Source organism: Salvelinus namaycush, chromosome 15 (genome assembly GCF_016432855.1).
Source record: "Salvelinus namaycush isolate Seneca chromosome 15, SaNama_1.0, whole genome shotgun sequence".
Lineage (NCBI taxonomy): Eukaryota > Metazoa > Chordata > Actinopteri > Salmoniformes > Salmonidae > Salvelinus > Salvelinus namaycush.
In genome coordinates, this window is record NC_052321.1 from 24,739,082 (window position 1) to 24,761,858 (window position 22,777).

Below are 22,777 nucleotides of genomic sequence, written 5' to 3' on the forward strand. Positions count from 1 at the left end.
TGTGTAGATTGATGAGGGGAAACTATTTAATCCATTTTAGAATAAGGCTGTATCTGAATACTTTCTGAATGCACTGTATGTGTGAGTGTGTGGGTAGAGTCCAGTGAAAGTGCAGAGTCGGTGTAACAGAGTCAGTGTAATAAAGCGTCAATGCAATAGTCCAGGTAGATATCCAACATACATACTGCTTTAGGCTACACACCTGTTCTATTAATATACACACCATTTATATATATTTATACCCCGGACTCTGACATTGCTCGTTCTGATATTGCTCGCTCTGTCTTAATGTCTTGTTATTTTATTTTTTACGTTTGAATCATGTGTTTATTGTTATTGTATTACTAGAAATCACTGCACTGTTGGAGATAGAAACATAAGCATTTCACTGCGATAACATCTGAAATCTGTGTATGCGATTCTATATGTATAGGCTAGTACTGAACATATTTTTACATAACGTTTGCAGAGCTAGACTAATGGGACTTTGAATTGAAGGATCATGGGCTTCAAATATCTCATATTCATTGTCTCCTCAAGCACAGGTACAGGTTCACTCTAAACCCTTACCCCTACCCATTTTTACATGTCAACTTCAATTTGATCGGGACGTCCCAAGGATCCCGGATAGCAGGGGCAGGTGGCATTAGCGCGCGCTCCCGAAAAGGCAACGAAGAAGTGGGAGGGGATAAGCAGCTGATCAGCTAGCTGCTATGCTAACTAGTTACAACATTGTTCCAAGCAACCTCTCCAGCGTGGCACCTCATGCCATTTCGAAGGAATTAAAACACATTCTTCTGCACTCATGTTTTGACTTTCCGCGATGGAGGCTTGACCTCTCCGAACTGCATTGATCAACAACACTTAAGGAAAACACAATTTACGGATTTAATTGTTTTAATAGTTACGTGGATTTTTTTCGCTCATTTCCGTACGGGCCCGACAAACACAGTTTGATAGCTAACGTTAGCTAACGTCACAGTACAGTAGCTACTGATTGTTCGAGTTTGTGCTCAGAAAGTCAGTTGTCCTCGTCCTGAAATGGACACAGGAGTTGTCCCCGAAAAGAAAAGGTACGTTAACCTCTAGTTTACTAGCAAGCCAATGTTTTTTTTTTACTTAAATAAATAGATAGCTAGCTTCTGTTTGATTTTTTTTAACGTTAGATTTTGATGCGTTTGCGTAGCTAACGTTACTACAGTAGCTAACTATATAGATAATAAGCTAAAGCTAGCCTAGCCAACTAGCTAGATAGACAACTATACTTAAAATATATATGTATACACTTAACGTTAGTTAGCTAGTAACTACCAGCTAGCTTGTTAGATGTCTGATAGTTAACTAAGCTTCATTATGTTTTAATAAGCGAACGTTAACTTGCTAGGTTCTTCTCTCCCGTAAGTGACAGTTTACAGCCAAGAGGTCGCACGATATGGGTATGTGATTCAATCTGTATCGCTGAAACTCAGAGTTATGGCGCGATTAAAACGTCAAGGTCATTTTTGTTTGAGGTGACACTTTTGTCCATGTAGTATATGTGGACACTCCTTCAAATTAATGGATTCGGCTATAGGTGTATAAAATCGAGCACACAGCCATGCAATCTCCATAGACAAACATTGTCAGTAGAATGGCCTGTACAGAAGTCTTTCAACGTGGCATACTATCATAGTAATCCACCTTTCCACAAGTCAGTTAGTCAAATTTCTGCCCTGCTAGAGCTGCCCTGTTAAACAGTATGTGCTGTTATTGTGAAGTGGAAACGTCTAGGAGCAACAACGGCTCAGCTGCAAGGTCGTAGGCTACACAAGCTCACAAAATGGGACCGCAGAGCGCATAAAAATTGTCTGTCCTCGGTTGCAACACTCACTACCGAGTTCCAAACTGCCTCTGGAGGCAACGTCAGCACAATAACTGTTTGTCGGGAGCTTCATGAAATGGGTTTCCATGGCCGAGCAGCCGCACGCACACAAGCCTAAGATCACCATTCGCAATGCCAAGTGTCTGCTGGAGTGGTGTACTCTGGAGCTGTGGAAACGCGTTCTATGGAGTGATGAATCACGCACCGTCTGGCAGTCCGACGGACCAATCTGGGTTTGACGGATGCCAGGAGAATGCTACCTGCCCCAATGCTTAGTGCCAACTCTAAAGTTTGATGGAGCAACAATGGTCTGGGGATATTTTTTGTGGTTCGGGCTAGGCCCCTTAGTTCCAATGAGGGGAAAACGTAACGCTACAGCATACAATAACATTCTAGACGATTCTGTGCTTCCAACTTCGTGGCAACAGTTTAGTGAAGGCCCTTTCCTGTTTCAGCATGACAATGCCCCCGTGCACAAAGCGAGGTCCATACAGAAATATTTTGTTGAGATCGGTGTGGAAGAACTAGACTGGCCTGCACAGAGCCCTGACCTCAACGCCATCGAACACGTTTGGGATGAATTGGAACGCAGACTGCGACCCAGGCCTTATCGCCCAACATCAGTGCCCGACCTCACTAATGCTGTTGTGGCTGAATGGAAGCAAGTCCCTGCAGCAGTGTAACAACATCTTGTGTAAAGCCTTCTGAGAAAAGTGGAGGCTGTTATAGCAGCAAAGGGAGGGACCAACTCGTGATTTTGGAATGGGATGTGAGTACTTTTTGCCATGTAGTGTATGCAGCGTTTACAGTGAATGCAGTCTCAACGCGGGAATATTGCCTTTAAATTTCTGTCGCACTATAGCGCTGAACTTCAGCGATACGGATTGAATCGAGCCCTTACCTTGTTGGCTACCTTGACCTTCTTGGTCCTGAGAAGACAAATGTGACATGTTTGACCAAGGTATACACAGGAATGTTGATATGCCACACCTGTCAGGTGGATGAATTATATTTGCAAAGGAGGAATGCTCACCAATAGGGATGTAAACAAATTTGTGCACAACAGTTGAGAGGAATAAGCTTTTTGTGAGTATGGAACATTTCTGGGGTTTATTTCAGCTCATGAAACATGGGACCAAAGCATTACATGTTGCGTTTCTATGTTTGTTCAGTGTAATTTGATGTAGTCCTACATTAGTTTTGACAAGTCCTACAATGACAAGATGGCGCCGGAGAACAAGGCTGACGTTTTACGTATTCCTAACCAATAGTTTTTTTTTTTAGTTTCTTTTGTGTTTGTAACATTTTTTTTAACTTACTTTGTACATGATGTTGCTGCTACCATCTCTTATGACTGAAAAGATCTTCTGGGCATCAGAACTGCTATTACTCACCACTGACTGTCAGAATCCTTTTTTTCCTTTAACAAGTCTGACGAGCCCGACGTGAATCGTATACTCCTCTCCTGGGAACAGGCCCAGATCCCCGTCATTTGCGTGAAGAGAAGGCAGAGCAAGGGGCCAGAGGGCGGGCTGCCTTCTGAGAATTCGTAGGCGATCGAATAAACACCCACTTCCCTCCATTCTGCTAGCAAACGTGCAATCCTTGGAGAATAAAATCTACAAGTTACGCGGAAGATTAAACTACCAACGGGACATTAAAAACTGTAACATCTTATGCTTCACGGAGTCGTGGCTGAACGACAACAAAATCAACATACGGCTGGCTGGTTATGCGATATACCGGCAGGATAGAACAGCGGCGTCTGGTAAGACATGGGGCGGCAGACTATGTATTTTTGTAAATAACAGCTGGTGCACGATATCGAAGGAAGTCTCGAGCTATTGATAGCCTCATGATAAGCTGTAGACCACACTACCTACCGAGAAAGTTTATCTGTATTCTTCGTAGCTGTTAACATACCTCCACAGTCAGAGGCTGGCACTAAGACAACATTGAATGAGCTGAATTCCTCCATAAGGAAACAAGAAAATGCTCAGCTAGAGGTGGAGCTCCTAGTAGCCGGGGACTTTAATGCAGGGAAACTTAAATTCGTTTTACCAAATTTCTCTCAGCCCGTTAAATGTGCAACCAGAGGAAAAATAACTCTGGAACACCTATACTCCACACACAGAGACGCATACAAAGTTCTCCCTCGACCTTCATTTGGCAAATCTGACCATAATTCTATCCTCCTGATTCCTGCTAACAATCAAAAATTAAAGCAGGAAGCACCAGTGACTAGATCAATAAAAAAGTGGTCAGAAGAAGCAGATGCTAAACTACCGCACTGTTTTGCTAGCACAGACTGGAATATGTTCCGTGATTCCTCCGATGGCATTGAGGAGTACACCACATCAGTCCCTGACTATATCAATAAGTGCATCGAGGACGTCGTCCCCACAGTGACTGTACGTACATACCTCAACCAGAAGCCATGGATTACAGGCAGCATTCACACTGAGCTAAAGGGTAGAGCTGCTGCTGTCAAGGGGCTGTACTCTAACCTGGAAGCGTATAAGAAATCCTGCTATGCCCTCCAACGGACCATCAAACAGGAAAAGTGTCAATACAGGACTAAGATCGAATCGTACTACACCAGCGCTGACACTCGTCGGATTTGGCAGGGCTTGCAAACCATTACAGACTACAAAGGGAAGCACAGCCGAAAGCCCGAAAGCTGCCCAGTGACACGAGCCTACCAGACGAGATTAACTTCTATGCTCGCTTGAGGCAAATAACACTGAAACATGCATAAGGGCACCAGCTGTTCCGGAAGACTGTGATCACGCTCTGCAGCCGATGTAAGACCTTTTTAAACAGGTCAACATTCACAAGGTGGGCCAGACACATTACCAGGATGTGTACTGCGAGCATGCGCTGACTAACTGGACAGTGTCTTCACTGACGTTTTCAACCTCTCCCTGTCCGAGTCTGTAATACCAACATAGTGCCTTTTCCCAAGAACACTAAGGTAACCTGCCTAAATGACTACCAACCCATAGCACTCACGTCTGTAGCCATGAAGTGCTTTGAAAGGCTGGTCATGGCTCACATCAACACCATCATCCCAGAAACCCTAGACCCACTCCAATTTGCATACTGCACCAACAGATCCACAGATGATGCCATCTCTATTGTACTCCACACTGCCCTTTCCCATCTGGACAAAATGATCACCTACGTGAGAATGCTATTCATTGACTACAGCTCAGCCTTCAACACCATAGTGCCCTTAAAGCTCATCACTAAGCTAAGGACCTTGGGACTAAACAGCTCCCTCTGCAACTGGATCCTAGACTTCCTGATGGGCTGCCCCCAGGTGGTAAGGGTAGGTAACAACACATCTGCCACGCTGATCCTCAACACGGGAGCCCCTCGGGTGCGTGCTCAGTCCTCTCCTGTACTCCCTGTTCACTCATGACTGCACGGCCAGGCACAACTCCAACACCATCATTAAATTTGCTGATGACACAACAGTGGTAGGCCTGATCAACAACGAGACAGCCTATAGGGAGGAGGTCAGAGACCTGGCCGTGTGGTGCCAGGACAACAACCTCTCCTTCAATTTGATCAAGACAAAGGAGATGATTGTGGACTACAGGAAAAGGAGGACGGCGCATGCCCCCATTCTCATCGACGGGGCTGTAGTGGAGGAGGTTGAGAGCTTCAAGTTTCTTGGTGTCCAATTCACCAACAAACTAACGTGGTCCAAGCACACCAAGACAGTCGTGAAGAGGGCACAACAAAACCTATTCCCCCTCAGGAGACTGAAAAGATTTGCCATGCGTCCTCAGATCCTCAAAAGGTTCTGCAGCTGCACAATCGAGAGCATCCTGACTGGTTGCATCACTGCCTGGTATGGTAACTGCTCGGCCTCCGACCACAAGGCACTACAAAGGGTAGTGTGAACGGACCAGTACATCACTGGGGCCATGCTTCCTGCCATCCAGGACCTCTATAGCAGGCGGTGTCAGAGGAAAACCCTAAAATTTGTCAGACTCCAGCCACCCTATTCATAGACTGTTCTCTCTGCTACTGCATAGTATGCGGTACCAGAGCGCCAAGTCTCTAGGTCCAAGAGGCTTCTAAACAGCTTCTACCCCCAAGCCATAAGACTCCTGAACATACAATCAAATGGCTACCCAGACTATTTGCATTGCCCCCTCTTTTACCCTGCTGCTACTCTATCATCTATCCATAGTCACTTTAATAACTCTACCTACATGTACATATTACCTCAACTAACCGGTGCCCCCCCCCCCCCCCCCCCCCCCCGCCCCCCCCGTGTATAGTCTCGCTATTGTTATTCTTTTGTTACTTTTATTTCTTATTCTTATATTTTTTTTAAACTGCATTGTTGGTTAAGGGCTCGTAAGTAAGCATGTGACTAATAATATTTGATATGTCAACTCTGTTATCTTGTCTGAAATAATATGAACAATTTGTCATTGTAAAGAGGTTCATCTATTGGAAGATACTGCTGTTAGTGATTTTTCTTTAAAATATTCCAAATTCAAAGCTGTTCTTTGGCCCATCTATAATTTCAGTGGTTTAGTTGCCATTGGCCAACTTAGAGTGAACCGAGGTAGGCTGGAAAATGGTTTTGTTAGTGTTGAGTATAACATTCTCTGGGTGTAGGTGGGCAGAATTTAGACATGTAGGGAATATATTTAGGTATGTTGTGAGGTTTGACTCGTACAGGGGGCTAAACTTGTTACCTTTTTATATACAATTTAGTTCTTATTTTACTTAGAACTGCTAAAATGAATTCAGGAACATCCTATTTTGCGCTCTACTTTCACAACACTGCTTTGCCCACAGGTTTTATATAAACGGAAAGCAAAACCATTGCAAAAAGTAGCAAGGTTATGGTACACTGATTTTGTGTGTGGCAGTCTACACAGGTTGTTGTGATCTTATTTCCATCTAAATTCTTAATCACTGAGAGCCTGACGTCAATGGGAGTTCCTGGCACGAAGTGTGTGTGACAATTCACTGGGTGAATTTAATTGGCACTTTCTGTGTACATTGGCCAAATGAAGAGAAAGGCCATTACGCTGAACAAACCATCTATTTTAATTATTTTTTTAAATATATTTTTGTTATATGCAAGTAGGCCTATGGGTATTTTATGATCTGTGGTCTTAAATATATTTATCATAGGCATAGGGCTAGCCTACTTCCTGTTCTGTACTAAACCTGTAGCTACATGATGGACCTATCATGAGCTTAATTTTACACAAGAGCCTCAACCCATAGCCTGGAGCGATTGTGTCTGAGATTGAGCAATTTGGTTTTGTGAGATACATGCAGGCTGTAATACAATTTGGAGAAATCAGAAATGAGTAATTTATCACTGGTCAATTGAAAAGAGGTTAGAACAGCTTGTAACGTTTGTTTTGCACAGTGCTCTACTGTCCACTGGGGCACTTTACAGCCTGAAAGAGGTTACGTAACACAACAGACGAGGCTATGTTTTCCTTCACACTGGACGCTAGTGACAGATCACCCCAAACAGTTCCAAGTAAAAGCAGGTCAGTCCATTTTATTAATTCAGTCAGGGAATGGGGTTACAATAAAATTGATAATGCCTTTCTACAGCATTGAATGTGAGACTTGTCTTTTGACCCATGTCCACCTGTTTGCATGACTGAGCTTTATCCTCAAGTGTTATATAATATATTTGTTATTATTATATAACAGGGCAATTAAGACTAACATTATACAACAGATGTGCTGGTTAGGCCTGTGCTATATCTGCGAGCCAAAATGGCATGTAGGACACTGTTAGGCATGTATGTGCATAGAGATGTTTTGTAATGGTGGCCTCTCTTAGCCTTTGTTTTCAGCCCATACTTGTGATTCTGATGAAGGATGAGGATCATTGCAGTGCTTTCCCTGCTTTTAGAGAAAGGAAAAAACAGCCTCCCATCTGTACTGTGGATGGGGCAATGCACAATTAAAACTGCAGCAGAAGATTCCTGTATGCTGTACTAGCCTTTGTTTGTACTGCACAGAGTTCACTTTGTAGAATTTGACCTCCAACCTAAACCAGCACCTTTTCAAATAGTTGTCCAGAGAATTCATGTCTCTGCATAAGCCAAAGTTGTCAGTCAAATCTGAATAGAATCCTTACAAATATTAAGCACAGAGATATTTTTCTAAATGCTAGGTTAGATTTTCATGTGGCTGATTTCCACAGGTGGAGACCTAGATACTCAGATGTTTTTTTATGTTGCTCTGCCTCTTAGCAGCAGTGGTTGGTTAGTTGGAAGATATTGCTCTGGGCTATGGCCAGAGGCCAGGACTCTGTAACAGGGGCCCGGAGGGTGAGAAGTGTGTTTATGCTATGCAGAACTGGTTGCGTAACACACAGGATCAGCTTTCAAACTCAGATCCCAGAGAGGCAGACAGTCAGGTCCTGATGTAGTCTGGCAGAGCTGACGTAGGAGAGCGTAAATCCGGGTTCCCCAACTGGCGGCCTGCGGGAAGAATTGGGCCCATGGTTGGTTTTATTTGTCCCCCCAAGCTTTCTGAGCAAAAAAATAATATATACATTTGTATTGTTAGAAATGTAAAAACACCAGGAAATCAGCCCCAAATCATTTTAATTTAAGAAATATGTTCCCAAGTATTCTTACACGAGGGACACTTGATCGTATACAAATGTAGGCAAGGGTTGAAATTGTTTTAGTCAAACATTATAACTGTTTGAGCATCTTGTGGTCAATGTGCAGTCCACTAATTATTTGTAATTATGTTCCGGCCACCCGACCATCCGCTCAACAAAAAAATTGGCCAGCGGCTGAATCTGGTTGATTTTATCCCTGGTATAAATATTTGGCCTCCGCTGACTGAGCTCCTGACCTGCACAGTCAGCTTGAGGAACAGACTGACTGACTGCCAGCCTGTCTGTTTGACTTCAGGCTGAGGGAATGCATGGGTTAGTCTCATCCAGGGTTTCCATTAGCCAGTAATAGCCAGCTTATGTCGGATTTTATTAATTAATTTTTATTTATATTAAATTGGCGCCTACCAATTGTCCGGGAGAAGGAAAAAATGGCATTGTGAAATAATGCTTTTTAGCTTATTCATTGATGGAAATATCAGTTGAGGGGAAATACATTTGAATGGTCATGCTTATCGGTCTATAGGTTAATTAGCTTAACTAAGTGGAATTAAATTGGTTCGTGTATACAGTATGTTCGTTGTGTATCTTATCACATCGTGCAGCATACCGATACAGAGCCTTTGAGTGGAAACTCTGTCAGGGAGTGTGAGAGCTGCTGTCATAGCATCTCAACAGCCAATGCATAGGCAATGGAAGGCAGGCTTCGTCAGCACGTCACACCACTTTGCAATGAGCTGGAGGCTGTATGCATTTTGAAGGCATATACTTAATTGTTTGAAACTTGAATGTTTTCTTACATATTATGAGGCATGTCTTACCTTGCTTCAAAGTAGCCTAGCCAAAATCAGACCATATCCATGGAGGCAATTATTTATCAACCAACTTTCATTTTCCAGTAAGTAGCCAAATGGCACAATCGTAGTCATATTAGTAACCCATGCTAGTTTGTTGCATATTAGATCTCACCTCTTTCTAAATTTCGAACAGATATTTTCATCTGCCCCGTAAAACTGCTTGCATGTGCAGTGCTCTTTTGACAAGTGTTTTCCTACTAATTGCATTATAGAACAAACATTCACGTGTAGCCTACTGCCCTGTGTGCATTGCTGCGCTTATAATGTGAATAAATCATAGTTTAGCAACATTTTAAGCAAAACATTCTGTTCTGTGGCATCACTCATACATTTTTTGTATTTTTATGTAGCCTAGACAAACTGACCAATAGAATAGGTCAACTTTTCTACTATGGGGGATAGTAGATTGACATAGGCCAGTGATTTTGCCGTTCGTTACTCGTCTTGAAAAGTAAATGTGGACAGTTTATTTCTAACATCTTCAAATTGCGCATCAGAATTATTTAAGAAGGACCGCACATCGTTGCTTCCTCGACTTGCATGTTCTGTTTTATATGAATTAGCATAATCTAAATGTGATTTCTGTCATTCTGAGCACTGTGGGTGGACTCCCTAATCCCTAATCAGCATATGGGTCCGGAAAATTTTTCGTATGTCTGTTAAAATGCTGCTGGTCAAATGTCCTTTGTCTCATCATGCACATTATGCAAAACCTGCAGACATATTCACTGAGCACAGGGCTCTACAGCGCAACCATTATATTCACATATGCGCCTAACCATTTTGCTGTGTGACCTAGACTTTTCATTTAAGATTCTAGCTTTAATAGCTGACATTTTTTCATTGCTCCTACATATCTTTGTTTGCGCCTACATTTTTTCAACTTAGGCGCACACATGCTCCTTGTACAAAAGGTCAGCGTTGACCCCTGAATAATTCCAAATATTTTGGTCACAAAGCAGGTCTTCATCTAGGCTACTCATGTAGGCCTACACGCAGGTGGATAAGCTTCTGTCATTAACTGTTTAGTAGGGACGTGTTTCTGAAATGGTCAGGCTAATAGTGCATTTTTATATAAAAACAATGTCAATTCAATTATCTGATGCATTTAGACAGCCTCAAAACGTAATGATGTTACTGTAACTCCGTAACAGATCGTTTCACGTTTCGGAGGGCTTTTATATTGATGTCTTTATTTTTGTGGGGAATGCTGCACACTTTGTTTGATTTACGCTTCTTAATGTAGGGTTAAGAGTACAACTCAGCAGCATCCCCTGGTCTGCATTGGTGTCTAATCTCTACATGCCTCTATACAGCCGCACAAGACCGACAATAAGCAAAGCATGTGATCACATTTGGGAGATAAAAATTCAAACTCTGAAAGGGATTGAAAGATGTTTTGTCTTTGTTTTCAGCAGGCCTTTTTTCAACATCAATAAAGCCTCCTTTCAATTCCCTTGGAGTTTTTCTAAAGTACAGTGCCTTCAGAAAGTATTCAGACCTGGACTTTTTTCGCATTTTGTTACGTTACAGCCTTATTCTAAAATTAATTATTGTTTTTTCACCTCATCACTACACACTACCCCATAATGACAAAGAAAAAACAGGTTTTTATACTTTTTTGCAAATGTATTAATTAACTCACATATGCATATGTATTCAGACCCTTTACTCAGTTGAAGCACCTTTGGCAGTGATTACAGCCTCGTCTTCTTGGGAATGACGCTATGAGCTTGGCACACCTGTATTTGGGGAGTTTCTCCCATTTGTCTCTGCAGATGTCAAGTTGGATGGGGAGTGTCGCTGCACAGCTATTTTCAGTTTTCGCTGAGCGCTCTGGAGCAGGCTTTCATCAAGGATCTGTTCATCTCTCCCTCGATCCTGTCTATTTTCCCAGTCCCTGCCACTGAAAAACACCCCAACAGCATGATGCTGCCACCACCATGCTTCACTGTAGGGATGGTGCCAGGTTTCCTCCAGACGTGAAGCTTGGCTTTCTGGCTAAGAGTTCAATCTTGGCTTCATCAGACCAGAGAATCTTGTTTCTCATGGTCTGAGAGTCCTTTAAGTGCCTTTTGGCACACACCAAGTGTGCCGTCATGCCTTTTACTGAGGAGTGGCTTCAGTCTGGCCACTCTACCATTACTGCCTGATTGGTGGAGTGCTGCAGAGATGGTTGTCCTTCTGGAAGGTTCTCCCATCTCCACAGAGGAACTCTGGAGCTCTGTCAGAGTGACCATCAGGTTCTTGGTCACCTCCTTGAGCATGGCCCTTCTCCCCCGATTGCTCAGTTGAGCTGGGCGGCCAGCTTTAGAAAGAGTCTTGGTGGTTCCAAACTTCTTCCATTTAAGAATGATAGAGGCTACTGTAATCTTGGGGCCCTTCAATGTTGCAGACATTTTTTGATATCCTTCTCCAGATCTCTGCCTCAACACAATCCTGTCTCGGAGCTCTGCGGACAATTCCTTCAACGTCATGGCTTGGTTTTTGCTGTGACATGCACTGTCAACTGTGGGACCTTATATAGATAGGCGTGTGCTTTTTACAAAATCATATCCAATCAATTGAATTTACCACAGGTGGACTCCAAGTTGTAGAAACATCTCAAGGATGATCAATGGAAACATGCTGCAGTTGAGCTCAATTTTGAGCCTTATATCAAAAGGTCTGAATACTTATGTGAAGGTATTTCTGTTTTAATAAATTTGCTAATATTTTCTAACCTGTTTTTTGCTTTGTCATTCAAATCAAATTTTATTGGTCACATACACATAGTTAGCAGATTTTATTGTGAGTGTAGCGAAATGCTTGTGCTTCTAGTTACGACAGTGCAGTAATATCTAACAATTCCACAACAAATACCTACTACACATGTCTAAGTAAGGAATGGAATAAGAATATAGACAAATATATGGATGAGCAATGTCAGAGCGGCATAGGCTAAGATGCAATAATATAGAATACAGTATATACATATGTAAACATTATTAGTGGCGTTATTAAAGTGACTAGTGTTCCATTTTATTAAAGTGGCCAATGATTGAGTCTATGTAGGCAGCAGCTTGTATATCCTAGTGGTGGTTGTTTAACAGTCTGATGGCCTTGAGATAGAAGTTGTTTTTCAGTCTTTCGGTCCCAGCTTTGATGCACCTGTACTGACCTCGCCTTCTGGATGGTAGCGGGGTGAACAGGCAGTGGCTCGGCAGGTTGTTGTCCTTAATGATCTTTTTGGCCTTCCTGTGACCGAGTGGTGTAGGTGTCCTGGAGGGCAGGTAGTTTGCCCCCGGTGATGCGTTGTGCAGAACACTCCACCCTCTGGAGAGCCCTGCGGTTGTGGGCGGTGCCGTTAGCGTTCCATTATGGGGTATTGTGTGTAGATCTTTTTTTTATTGTGTAATAAAATGTGTAAGGGGTCTGAATATTTTTGATGCACTGTTTGAAGCCTTTCTCCAGGGGATATTTATTTTGCCTTGTAATTGAGCTCTATTACACTAGCCTACATGTTTTAACATTCCCTCACTTAATGGAGAATCACACTGGCCTATTTTTGTAGAGAATTGATCTTTGTATTCGGACCTTTGAGGGACCGATCTTAGAGAATCCGAGGTCTAGCCTGCATTCTTAGGTTTTTTTCACGCTTCAGAAGAGGCTCCTTTGTTCCTGCAATGGTCGTTGTTGCATGCAGTGTACACGTTTAGGAGGCAATCTTCCCAGTAGTCTGTCTTTAAAAAAAATATGAATCGAAGTAGACTGGTGAAAGGCGTAGGGCTCATTGTAATGGCTGGAATGATTTTAATGGAATAAAGTCAAACACTTTTGTTTTCATGTGTTTGTGTTTGTTACCATTCCATTGATTCCATTCCAGCCCTTACAATGAGCCTGTCCTCCTATAGCTCCTCCCACCAGCTTCCTCTGTAAGTGTATGTGTCCCACAAGAGCCCTGTCTGTCCCTCCTTGCTGTCTCAGTAGTGGGAGATGGGAGTGTTGGCAGCAAATGTTAGGATGATAGGCGGTGCACAAAGCAGGCAGAGTGGAGGGAGTACTGCACATCACACACAACCAAGCCCTGTCTCCTTGCCAATCACTCCATGGGTGATCGCTGCGCTTCCTTTTGTTCGCAGCCAATAAGACGTCAGACTGAGCCAGCGTATGTAAATGAGCCTGCTGTGGGGAGATGGCTGGACTGAGAGCTTGTTGCTGACCCTGCATCCTTCCCCACTGTGTCTGGCCAGTGGCTGAGTGAGCAGCTCACAGAGTAGAGCAGGCAGACACAACAACAATGCAAGCCCTGGTGGTGTGTGTGTGTGTTTGGTCTGGACCCAGACTCTGACTTGCCTTGATTGTTCTGTCTCCAACAGCAGGGTGAGCTCGGACCGGAGGAAGGAGAAGTCCCGGGATGCGGCACGATGCAGGAGGGGGAAGGAGTCGGAGGTGTTCTACGAGCTGGCCCAGGAGCTGCCCCTGCCCCACAGCGTCACCTCCAACCTGGACAAGGCCTCCATCATGAGACTGGCCATCAGTTACTTGCACATGAGGAATCTGCTGAGCACAGGTCCGTACCCCAGGGAAAGGAGGGGGAGGATATATAGGTTTGTAGTGTCCAAATTACCTTGGAGGTTAAGGGGTGGGTGTAAGAGAGAGGTGGTGACGCGGTGAGCAGCCTTTGTTAGCCAGGGCAGCTCTGGGAGATCTATGAACTTGCAGACAGGAGGATATAGATCCTTTTGTCCTCCTCCCTCTGTGCACTCTTTCTGTGTATGTCGTAGTGCCCTGCTCCACAAGCATGTGCGTTGGCTAGTAATCATATATCCCGGTCACCACGCGGTCCCTTCTGCTACCTCCTCCTTTTTTCTCTCTAGACGACGATGAGGAGGAGCAGGAGGAGAGTGAGCTGGACTCCCAGCTGAATGGCTCCTGTCTGAAGGCTCTAGAGGGCTTCCTCATGGTGCTGTCTGAGGACGGGGACATGATCTATCTCTCTGAGAATGTCAACAAGTGCTTGGGTCTGGCACAGGTAGGTTTTCTGCTCCATTAGTCAGAGACAACTGACTAGGACAGACGGATAAAGAATGCAGATCTTTTTGCTATTCTTCCCTTTGCTTGAATATGTTGTATGTTTCTAAATGTCTTTCCTCTCTGTCCATGGGCAGATTGACCTGACAGGACTTAGTGTGTTTGAGTACACACACCCCTGTGACCATGAGGAGCTGAGGGAGATGCTGGTACACAGAACAGGTGAGATACGCCCCTATGAAAACACACAAACCAAGGTTTCTACTGAAACAACTGTGTTACACACAGCACTCTGGGATATCAGAGTAACAAATAGTGCAACAAATAGTGCAAGTCAGAACCGGTTATTTCCCCCACCATCCCTGAGGTCAGTGATTAGTGGGCTACAGTCTTCCCATGTCATTCACTCTGCTTCACTGGTAAACTGCTACATTCCTTTTTGCACATCACACCAACACTAAATGTATTTTTTTTTTCTTAACCTCAGTCTCACCTCTCTCTCTGTCTGTTCAGGGACCTCTAAAAAGTCAAAGGAACCAAACACAGAACGCAGCTTCTTCTTGCGGATGAAATGTACCCTCACCAACAGGGGTCGCACTGTCAATGTCAAATCAGCCACCTGGAAGGTTCTCCACTGCTCAGGCCATGTGCGGGTCCATGAAGACCCAGCTGAGCAGAGCCCCGGTGGGCACAAGGAGCCGTCCGTCCCCTACCTGGTGCTGGTCTGTGACCCCATCCCCCACCCCTCCAACATCGAGGCGCCGCTGGACACCAAGACTTTCCTCAGCCGCCACACACTGGACATGAAGTTCACCTACTGTGACGAGAGGTGAGACTGAGACCTACCACTCCACTGACTGCAGCACCAGCATAATGTAGTAAAATAATACTGAATCTTGCACAAATCTTTATTCCATATCAGGGCTATTGCTGTAAGAATATATGTTGCGTAAAAATGTTTTCCCTGAAAAGGAAAATGACTTGTATTCGCACACAAATATGTGAGGAAAAGAATAGGTAGCTCCTGAATGTAGTGCCACAGAGCCACCTGGTGTCCAATAAACAGTAGGATTAACCTGTCCCCTATCTCTGTGTTGTCAAGGATCACAGAGCTGATGGGCTATGATCCAGAGGACCTGTTAAATCGCTCTGTGTATGAGTACTACCACGCCCTGGACTCAGACCACCTCATGAAGACCCATCACAACTGTAAGCACCCCTACCAAAATATGACCATGCAAAGATATTCCCCCGGAAAGCAGACAGGCTGGAAATGTCCAATGTTGGCAATAGGCTTCAGTACATAATACAATGTTCAAGCTACTTGCTGTCTCTTTTCTCATAGTTTTTTTTCTCACCCTCTTCTTCTTTCTTCGTCTCTCCAGTGTTTGCGAAGGGCCAGGTGAGCACAGGCCAGTACCGCATGCTGGCTAAGAGAGGAGGCTTTGTGTGGGTGGAGACTCAGGCCACTGTTATCTACAACAACAAGAACTCCCAGCCCCAGTGTGTTGTGTGTGTCAACTATGTGCTCAGGTATAGTTATGGACCCCACAATGTGTTTCAAATAGGCTATTTTGATGGGGGGGTTTAAACTGTCTGGGGGACTGACTTCACTAGGTTTTGACTCAACCAATCAGATTTTCACTTTGTACGGGGGAGTAATACATTGATATGTAACTGTTTTTGGCTCCCTCCTGCTACAGTGGCATTGAGGAGGAGAAGATGATGCTGTCTCTGGAGCAGACGGAGGATATGAGGCCTGTGAAGAAGGAGCTGGAGGAGGAGGAGAGCTCTGAGGCAGAGGTGTCCCCTGTGCTCCTGAAGGAGAAGAGCCCAGAGCTGGATGTGATCAAGCTGTTCACCCGGGCGGTGGAGGCCCAGCCCCTGTCCAGCCTGTATGACAGACTGAAGGAGGAACCAGAGGCCCTCACCCTTCTGGCCCCGGCCGCTGGAGACACCATCATCTCCCTGGACTTCAGCAGCCCCGGTCAGTACCCTGCCTGAAGCTCTGTGTGATGGTTACTTTTGAATGGAAAAATGAACGGGATAATTAGTGATAGAACTCACACTTTACTGGTCCCAAAACAGACTCTGACCCCCTCTTTCCTGTCCCTGCAGACTCTGACATCCTGCAGAAGGAGGTGCCTCTCTACAAGGATGTGATGCTGCCCTCCACCAGTGACAAGCTGGCCCTGCCACTCTCTCTGCTGCCCCCCAGTGATCAGCACCTGGTGCCCAGCACCTCAGTGGACACCAAGGCTGGTCCAGACTCCTCCAGCACCCCAGGCAGCCACAGCTTCACTGAGGTGAGCAGGGATATCACGTCCAGACAGACACCTTTTGAAACTGCCTATCAGGAAATCAATGGAAAGTTTATATGTCAAAAATACTTCTGTTCTCAAATACTAGTCTTTAACCAATGTAATGTCATCTGCAGCCTGACAGCCCATTGGACTTCTGTTTCCCAATGGAGTCTGACATCAGTGCTGAGTTTAAACTGGACATGGTGGAAAGACTGTTTGCCATCGACACAGAGCCAAAGACTCCTTTCACCTTACAGGTACGGTACCTATCTATGGTGAGACATTGTGGGTAGACTAGCTGTATTGATATAAAAAAAATCCTCACTATTTGTAAGTTTGCTACAATATCCATGTGTGATGATCAGAAACATTTCACAAGTTTGAGTTACACACTCAGCATTGGAGTCAATATGGGCCAGCATCCCTGTGGAACACTTTCGACACCTTGTGTTGATGAATTGAGCCTATAAGGGGGGGAGGGGGTTCAACTCAGTATTAGGAAGGTGTTCTTAATGTCTTGTACACTCAGTGTATGACTTGAATGTGAGTTTGAACTCTTTGGTCAATCGTATGCATATGGTCACTTACGGACCATAATGGACTTCACCATCATCTCAGTACAATGGTAGACCCGAATGAAACACAAGAATCACACCACTCTCACTTGAGTATCTTACCTAGTTATTTTCAGACCTAATTTTTCTGTGTGTTTTCTATACCAGTTTGTGCCACTCCCTGTAGGCTTTAGACACTCCCCACCCCTTGGCTACAACCCTTTTAATTTAGTTTACTCTGTGGGCACAACCCATGTGGATTCCTGGTCTCTGGCAGCGATTGGAAATGCCGATCTGTGGTCAAGAACACAGAGTTCATCTCAGCTTATGCTGCCCTTCGGTCCCTTGACTTTTTGGCCCTGACAGAGACATGGATCACCCCTGAGAACACTGCTACTCCAGCTGCTCTCCATCTGACTACGTTTTCTCTCCTAGTCCGAGAGCATCTGGTTGCATCTGGTCGCGGTGGTGGAACAGGGCTACTCATTTCTCCTAAAGTGTAGATTTTCTAAATTTCTCTACTCACCTGTCCATCTCCTCATTTGAATTCCATGCTGTCACTCACTTGTCCTCTCAAGCTTAACATTGTCATCTATTGCCCACCAGGTGCTCTTAGAGTTCCTCAATGATCTCGACACCTTAATAAACTAATTTCCTGACAATGGCTCACCTCCCTTTGTACTTACCGACTTCAACCTCTCGACGTCTGCCTTAATTTATTTCCAACTCTCCCCGCCTTGCCTCTTTTGACCTCACGCTTTCCCAGTCCCCTCCCAATCACAAGGCAGGTAATACGCTTCACCTCATCTTAACTAGAGGCTGTTTACCTACTAATTACACTGCAACCCCCCTCCAGGTCTCTGATTACTACTTTGTTTCATTTTCTGTCTCCCTCTCCTCCAACCCTAACCACTCAGCCCCTACCCAGATGGTCATGCGCAGCCAAAATCTTCTCTCTCTTTCTCGCTACTCTCTCCTCTTCTATCCTATCATCTCCCTTCTGCTAAATAATTCTCCCTCCTGATTCTGCCTCTTCGACCCTCTTCTCCATTTCCGCATTCCGTGACTCGCACTGTCTCCTTTCCTCCCGTCCGGCTCGGCCCTCCCCACCTGCTCCCGGGCTGAGTGACTCTTTGCGAGCTTACAGAACAGGGCTGCGGGCAGGAAAACTAAACTTCCGGAGGACCTATCATCCTGTCACTCCCTACTCTCTACCTGCTCTTGCTCTGTATCTGCTGCTAAAGCCACTTTCTATGACTGTAAATTTCAAGCTTCTACCTCTAACCCTTCTCCCTCCCTCCTAATCCTCCACCTCCTTCTCTGCAGATGGCTTTGTCAGCCACTTTGAAAAGAATGTTGACGACATCCGCTCCTCATTCACTCAGCCTATTGAGTCCACTGGTCCCACTCACTCAGAACTAACCTACGCCTTGACCCCTTTCTCCCGTCTCTCTCCAGATGAAGTCATGTGACTAATGAGGTCCAGCCGCCCGACAACCTGCCCGCTCGACCCAGCCCCTCCTGCCTTCCCCAGAGCATCTCTGGGAACTTCTCACTTCCCTCATCCATGACCACTGGCTGCGTCCCCTCTGACTTCAAAATGGCCAGAGTCACTCCCCTCCTCAAGAAACCAACACTAAACCCTTCTGACGTCAAAAACTACGGACTGGTGTCCTTTCTTTTATTTCCATAACACTAGAGCGTGGTGTCTCTGACCAACTCCATCGCTACCTCTCAGAACAATCTTCTTGACCCTAACCAAGACTGCTCTTCTCTGTGTCAGAGTCTCTCCTCACTGCCAAAGCTGACTCTCTCCTCTGTTCTCATCCTCCTAAATCTATCCTCTGAATTCGACACCGTAAACCATCAGATCCTCCTCCCCACCCTCTCAGGGCTGGGCGTTTCAGGCTCTGCACACTCTTGGATTGCATCCTACCTGGCAGGCCGCTCCTACCACTGACATGGAGAGGATCTGTGTCTGCACCACGTACTCTCACTACTGGTGTCCCCCAGGGCTTGGTTCTTGGCCCTCATCTCTATACACCAAGCCACTCGGCTCTGTCATCCTTACATGGTATCTCCTATCGTTGCTATTTGGATGACTTTCAACTACTTTTTTCTTTCCCCCCCCCTTCTGACACTCAGGTGGCTACACGCATCTCTGCATGTCTGGCAGATATCTCCGCTTGGATGTGGTCCTACCACCTCAACCTCGGCAAGACGGAGCTGCTTTTCCTCCCGGGTAAGGCCAAGACCTCGCCATCGCGTTTGAAAACTCCATGGTGTACCCCTTTGAGAGTGCAAGAATGTTGGCGTGACTCTGGACAACACCCTGTCGTTTTCAGCAAACATCAAAGCAGTGACTCACTCCTGCAGGTTCATGCTCTATAACATCTGTGGAGTACGACCCTACCTCTCACGGGAAGCGGCGCATGTCCAAATCCAGCTACTTGTCATCTCCAGTCTGGGCAACTGTTGGCTGGGCTCCCCGCTTGTGCGGTCAAACCCCTGCAACTTATCCAGAATGCTGCAGCCCGACTGGTGTTTAACCTTCCCAGATTCTCCCATGCTCCTCCAGTCGAAGCTCGCATCCACTACAAGATCATGGTACTTGCCTACGGAGCAGCATACCTTCCATACCTTCAGGCTGTGCTGAAACCCTACACCAGGGTTCCCTGACTGGCAGCCCGTGGGCTGAAGTTTTCTGAGCAAAAATACATGTAATTCTTTCAAATTTTCATTGTCGGACATGAAATACTTTAAAAACACCTGGAAATCAGCTCCAATTGATTTTTCTTTTTGGGAATCTGTTTCCAAGTATTCCCACGCATGATAGAGAGACACGTGATCGTATACAAATGTATTGAAATTATAATGTTTTAGTCAAATTGTATATCTGTTTGGGATTCTAGCACTCTTCTGCCACCTCTGGTCTCTTGGGCCTCTCGCCCCCCCCCCCTACTAGTGCTGACTTTGCTGATAGCTACTTTATTGAGGAACATCTTACTTATGACTGATATGTGGTCCCACCTAGTTATCTTAAGATGAATGCACTAACTGTAAGTCGCTCTGGATAAGAGCGTCTGCTAAATGACTAAAATGTCAATGTAAATCAGCTGGTATGAGGAAGAGATATAACTTGATTCAAGGAAGAGCTTATCTGATATGTGCTTGTTTCCACCTGTAGGCCATGGAGGACCTGGACCTGGAGATGTTGGCTCCGTACATCCCCATGGATGATGACTTCCAGCTGCGCACTCTGTCCCCAGAGGAGCCTCTGTCTTGTGGCCCAGCCCAACCCCTAGAGAGCTCTTCTCTGTGCTCTTCTGTGCACCTCACCCAGGAGGTCCACAGCTACCCTGACTCCCCCTTCAATGCCTCAGGCAGCCTGGCAGCTTCCCCAGCCCTGGCAGCCCCGGAGCCAGCAGATAGCCCTTGCCCTGCTTCCTTACTCACCAAGACGTAAGCCCCCCCACACACACAGAAACAGACACACTCCCTCAAACTGAGCCTCTCCTCAAAACAAAACACTGTGCCGACATGGTGTGTGACTGACTTTTTGTGCTCCAGGGTGCCTCAGATGGACGGGGAGATCTCCCTTAGGTCACTGGCCTCCCAGAATGCACAACGCAAGAGGAAGATATCTCTGTCTCAGGCTGTCGGAATAGTAAGTGTGTAGGATCAAAGTTTTAAAAGTTCTTATATCAATTCATTATGTGTAAAATGTTTTTCATTTTAGTTGAGATATTGTGTTCAAAAACATTTTGGCCCATATTGAGTGCTAATTTGAATCTGTTTTTCCCCAGGGGGGATTGCTCCAGGACCGTCCTGGTCCAGGTAAAAAGCTCAAAGTGTCTGAGCTGGGACACTCTGATGCTCCCTCCAACAGGACCATACTGCTCCTGCCTACAGGTAGTTTGTCCTGGAACACAAAACAGCCAAGGCATGTTTTACACATCGTTTACATGAAACAATGACACTAATGACCCATATATTCTCTTGTTTCTCTTAGACCTGGCAACCCGTCTGCTTGGCATCTCATCGGAGGGCAGCGGCTCACCCTTCACCCTTCCTCAGCTGACCCGATATGACTGTGAGGTCAATGCCCCCGTGGGAGGTCGCCAGCTCCTGCTGCAGGGCGAGGAGCTGCTGAGTGCCCTGGACCAAGTCAACTGAGTCAACGCTTAGCCTGCCCCCTGCTGGACCAGACCAGACACTACAACTTCTCCTCACTCACTCTGTCCCCACCCGCTGCCCCTTTATTTGTCTCTCTCTGTATCAGTGATCTTATAGTTTGGCTGCTGTCTGCATCCACCAAGTGATATCTGCAGCGTTAGAGTTGGTGTTGGGGATGTTGTAGTGTTTGCAGGTAGAGGCACCTAATTGTTTCTTTCTCGGGAGTCTGACAGCAAACGTATGGCACCTCCATGAATGGCTCTGTTGTATCAGGTCTCCATGAAAACCGGCGGTGCTACTGCCAGCAGTGTATTGTAAGCTTCAGTCGCACAATTTATATTTTCTTAAAAAGAAAAGATTACCAGCAATCTATATTAAGCCTTTTAAAAAGTAGTTTTAATGGAATTTCAACCATTTTATTTTACTTTTTCCTCTGCATTCTTAAGTCGTATATAACAATACTATTTGGTCCAGAAGGTATTTTTGAATGTTTCTCCCCATTACTGGTTACCAGTATTTTAGGCAAATGCATTAAATGTGTAGTCATTCAGTACTTGTCACTTTATTACTTTACTACTGTAAGTGTGTGTTTGTTACTGTGCATAGACCAGGGGAACGTTCAGTGATTGCTTTAACGCCTTGTCATGACTAATAAATACATGTGAGCGGTATAATTAGATCTAAATCCATTTGTTTTTAAGATTGGAGGATTGGCCCCTCAGTTTGATCATGTAATCAATTCATTTTTAGTTGTCAGACCCAAATGGTTTATTTAGATTGAAGTAACATGTACTTCTTTAGCACCATCATATGATCATGTTTTACCAGTATAATTATCTCATTTATTAGTAGCAAGTGTTACTCTTGCATACCTGTTTTCTCAGTTATCTCTTTTATGGTATTGGTCCACATACTGCAGTTTTGGGTTTCTTTCATGCTTCCTGTTGCTGTCTAACATAAATTTACTCCCCAAAAATTATCATAGCCTTGGTTGTTTTTCTTCTTAAATATTTCAACTCTTTAATGTGAACATGGAATGTCATTATTGTATTACACAAGCAATTAATATATATTATACTGGGCCTAACAAAACTGTTAATAGTTTATTTGTCCTATTTCACACATGTAAGTGTGAATTGGAAATGTGTTGGTTCCTGGTTCTGAGACACCCTCAGAACCAGGAATCAGCCATTATTGACAACCCTAATTGCTCTAGAGCTGCTAAGTGCCTTGCTCAAATGCACATTCACAGATTTGTCACCTAGTCTGCTCAGGGATTTGAACCGGCAACCTTCCTGGCCCAACACTCCGAACAGCTAGGCTACCTGCCACCCTGATAAACGCTTGAAATATATACTGAACTGCACCAAGTGGCACAGCGG

The 22,777-nt window shown here is 45.0% G+C and overlaps 1 protein-coding gene across 5 annotated transcripts; it reads left to right on the forward strand.

Annotated features, from left to right (window-relative positions):
* Positions 1-725: 725 nt before the first annotated feature.
* LOC120060344 (hypoxia-inducible factor 1-alpha) lies at positions 726-22,374 on the forward strand. Of its 5 annotated transcripts, none has more exons than XM_039009569.1 (14): positions 726-1,073; positions 13,708-13,901; positions 14,209-14,363; positions 14,500-14,584; positions 14,876-15,191; positions 15,465-15,571; positions 15,748-15,895; positions 16,066-16,349; positions 16,451-16,668; positions 16,800-16,922; positions 20,407-20,681; positions 20,790-20,886; positions 21,026-21,131; positions 21,232-22,374. In XM_039009569.1, the coding sequence occupies exons 1-14, from the start codon at positions 1,042-1,044 to the stop codon at positions 21,393-21,395; spliced, it is 2,304 nt and encodes a 767-aa protein (XP_038865497.1). In that variant the 5' UTR covers positions 726-1,041; the 3' UTR covers positions 21,396-22,374. The 5 variants fall into 5 exon arrangements, with proteins under 5 accessions (XP_038865497.1, XP_038865498.1, XP_038865499.1 ...); XM_039009566.1 differs by lacking the exon at positions 726-1,073 and adding an exon at positions 7,292-7,398; XM_039009568.1 differs by lacking the exon at positions 726-1,073 and adding an exon at positions 7,294-7,398 and having other exon boundaries at positions 16,481-16,668.
* Positions 22,375-22,777: the final 403 nt, after the last annotated feature.

Bases quoted from the DNA above. Each gene is read 5' to 3' on its own strand.
- LOC120060344 (XM_039009566.1), top strand. From the start codon at position 7,337: ATGTTTTCCTTCACACTGGACGCTAGTGACAGATCACCCCAAACAGTT. The intron at 14,585-14,875 runs GTGAGATACGCC...CTGTCTGTTCAG, and splicing joins GATGCTGGTACACAGAACAG to GGACCTCTAAAAAGTCAAAG. The intron at 20,682-20,789 runs GTAAGCCCCCCC...TTTGTGCTCCAG, and splicing joins GCTTCCTTACTCACCAAGAC to GGTGCCTCAGATGGACGGGG.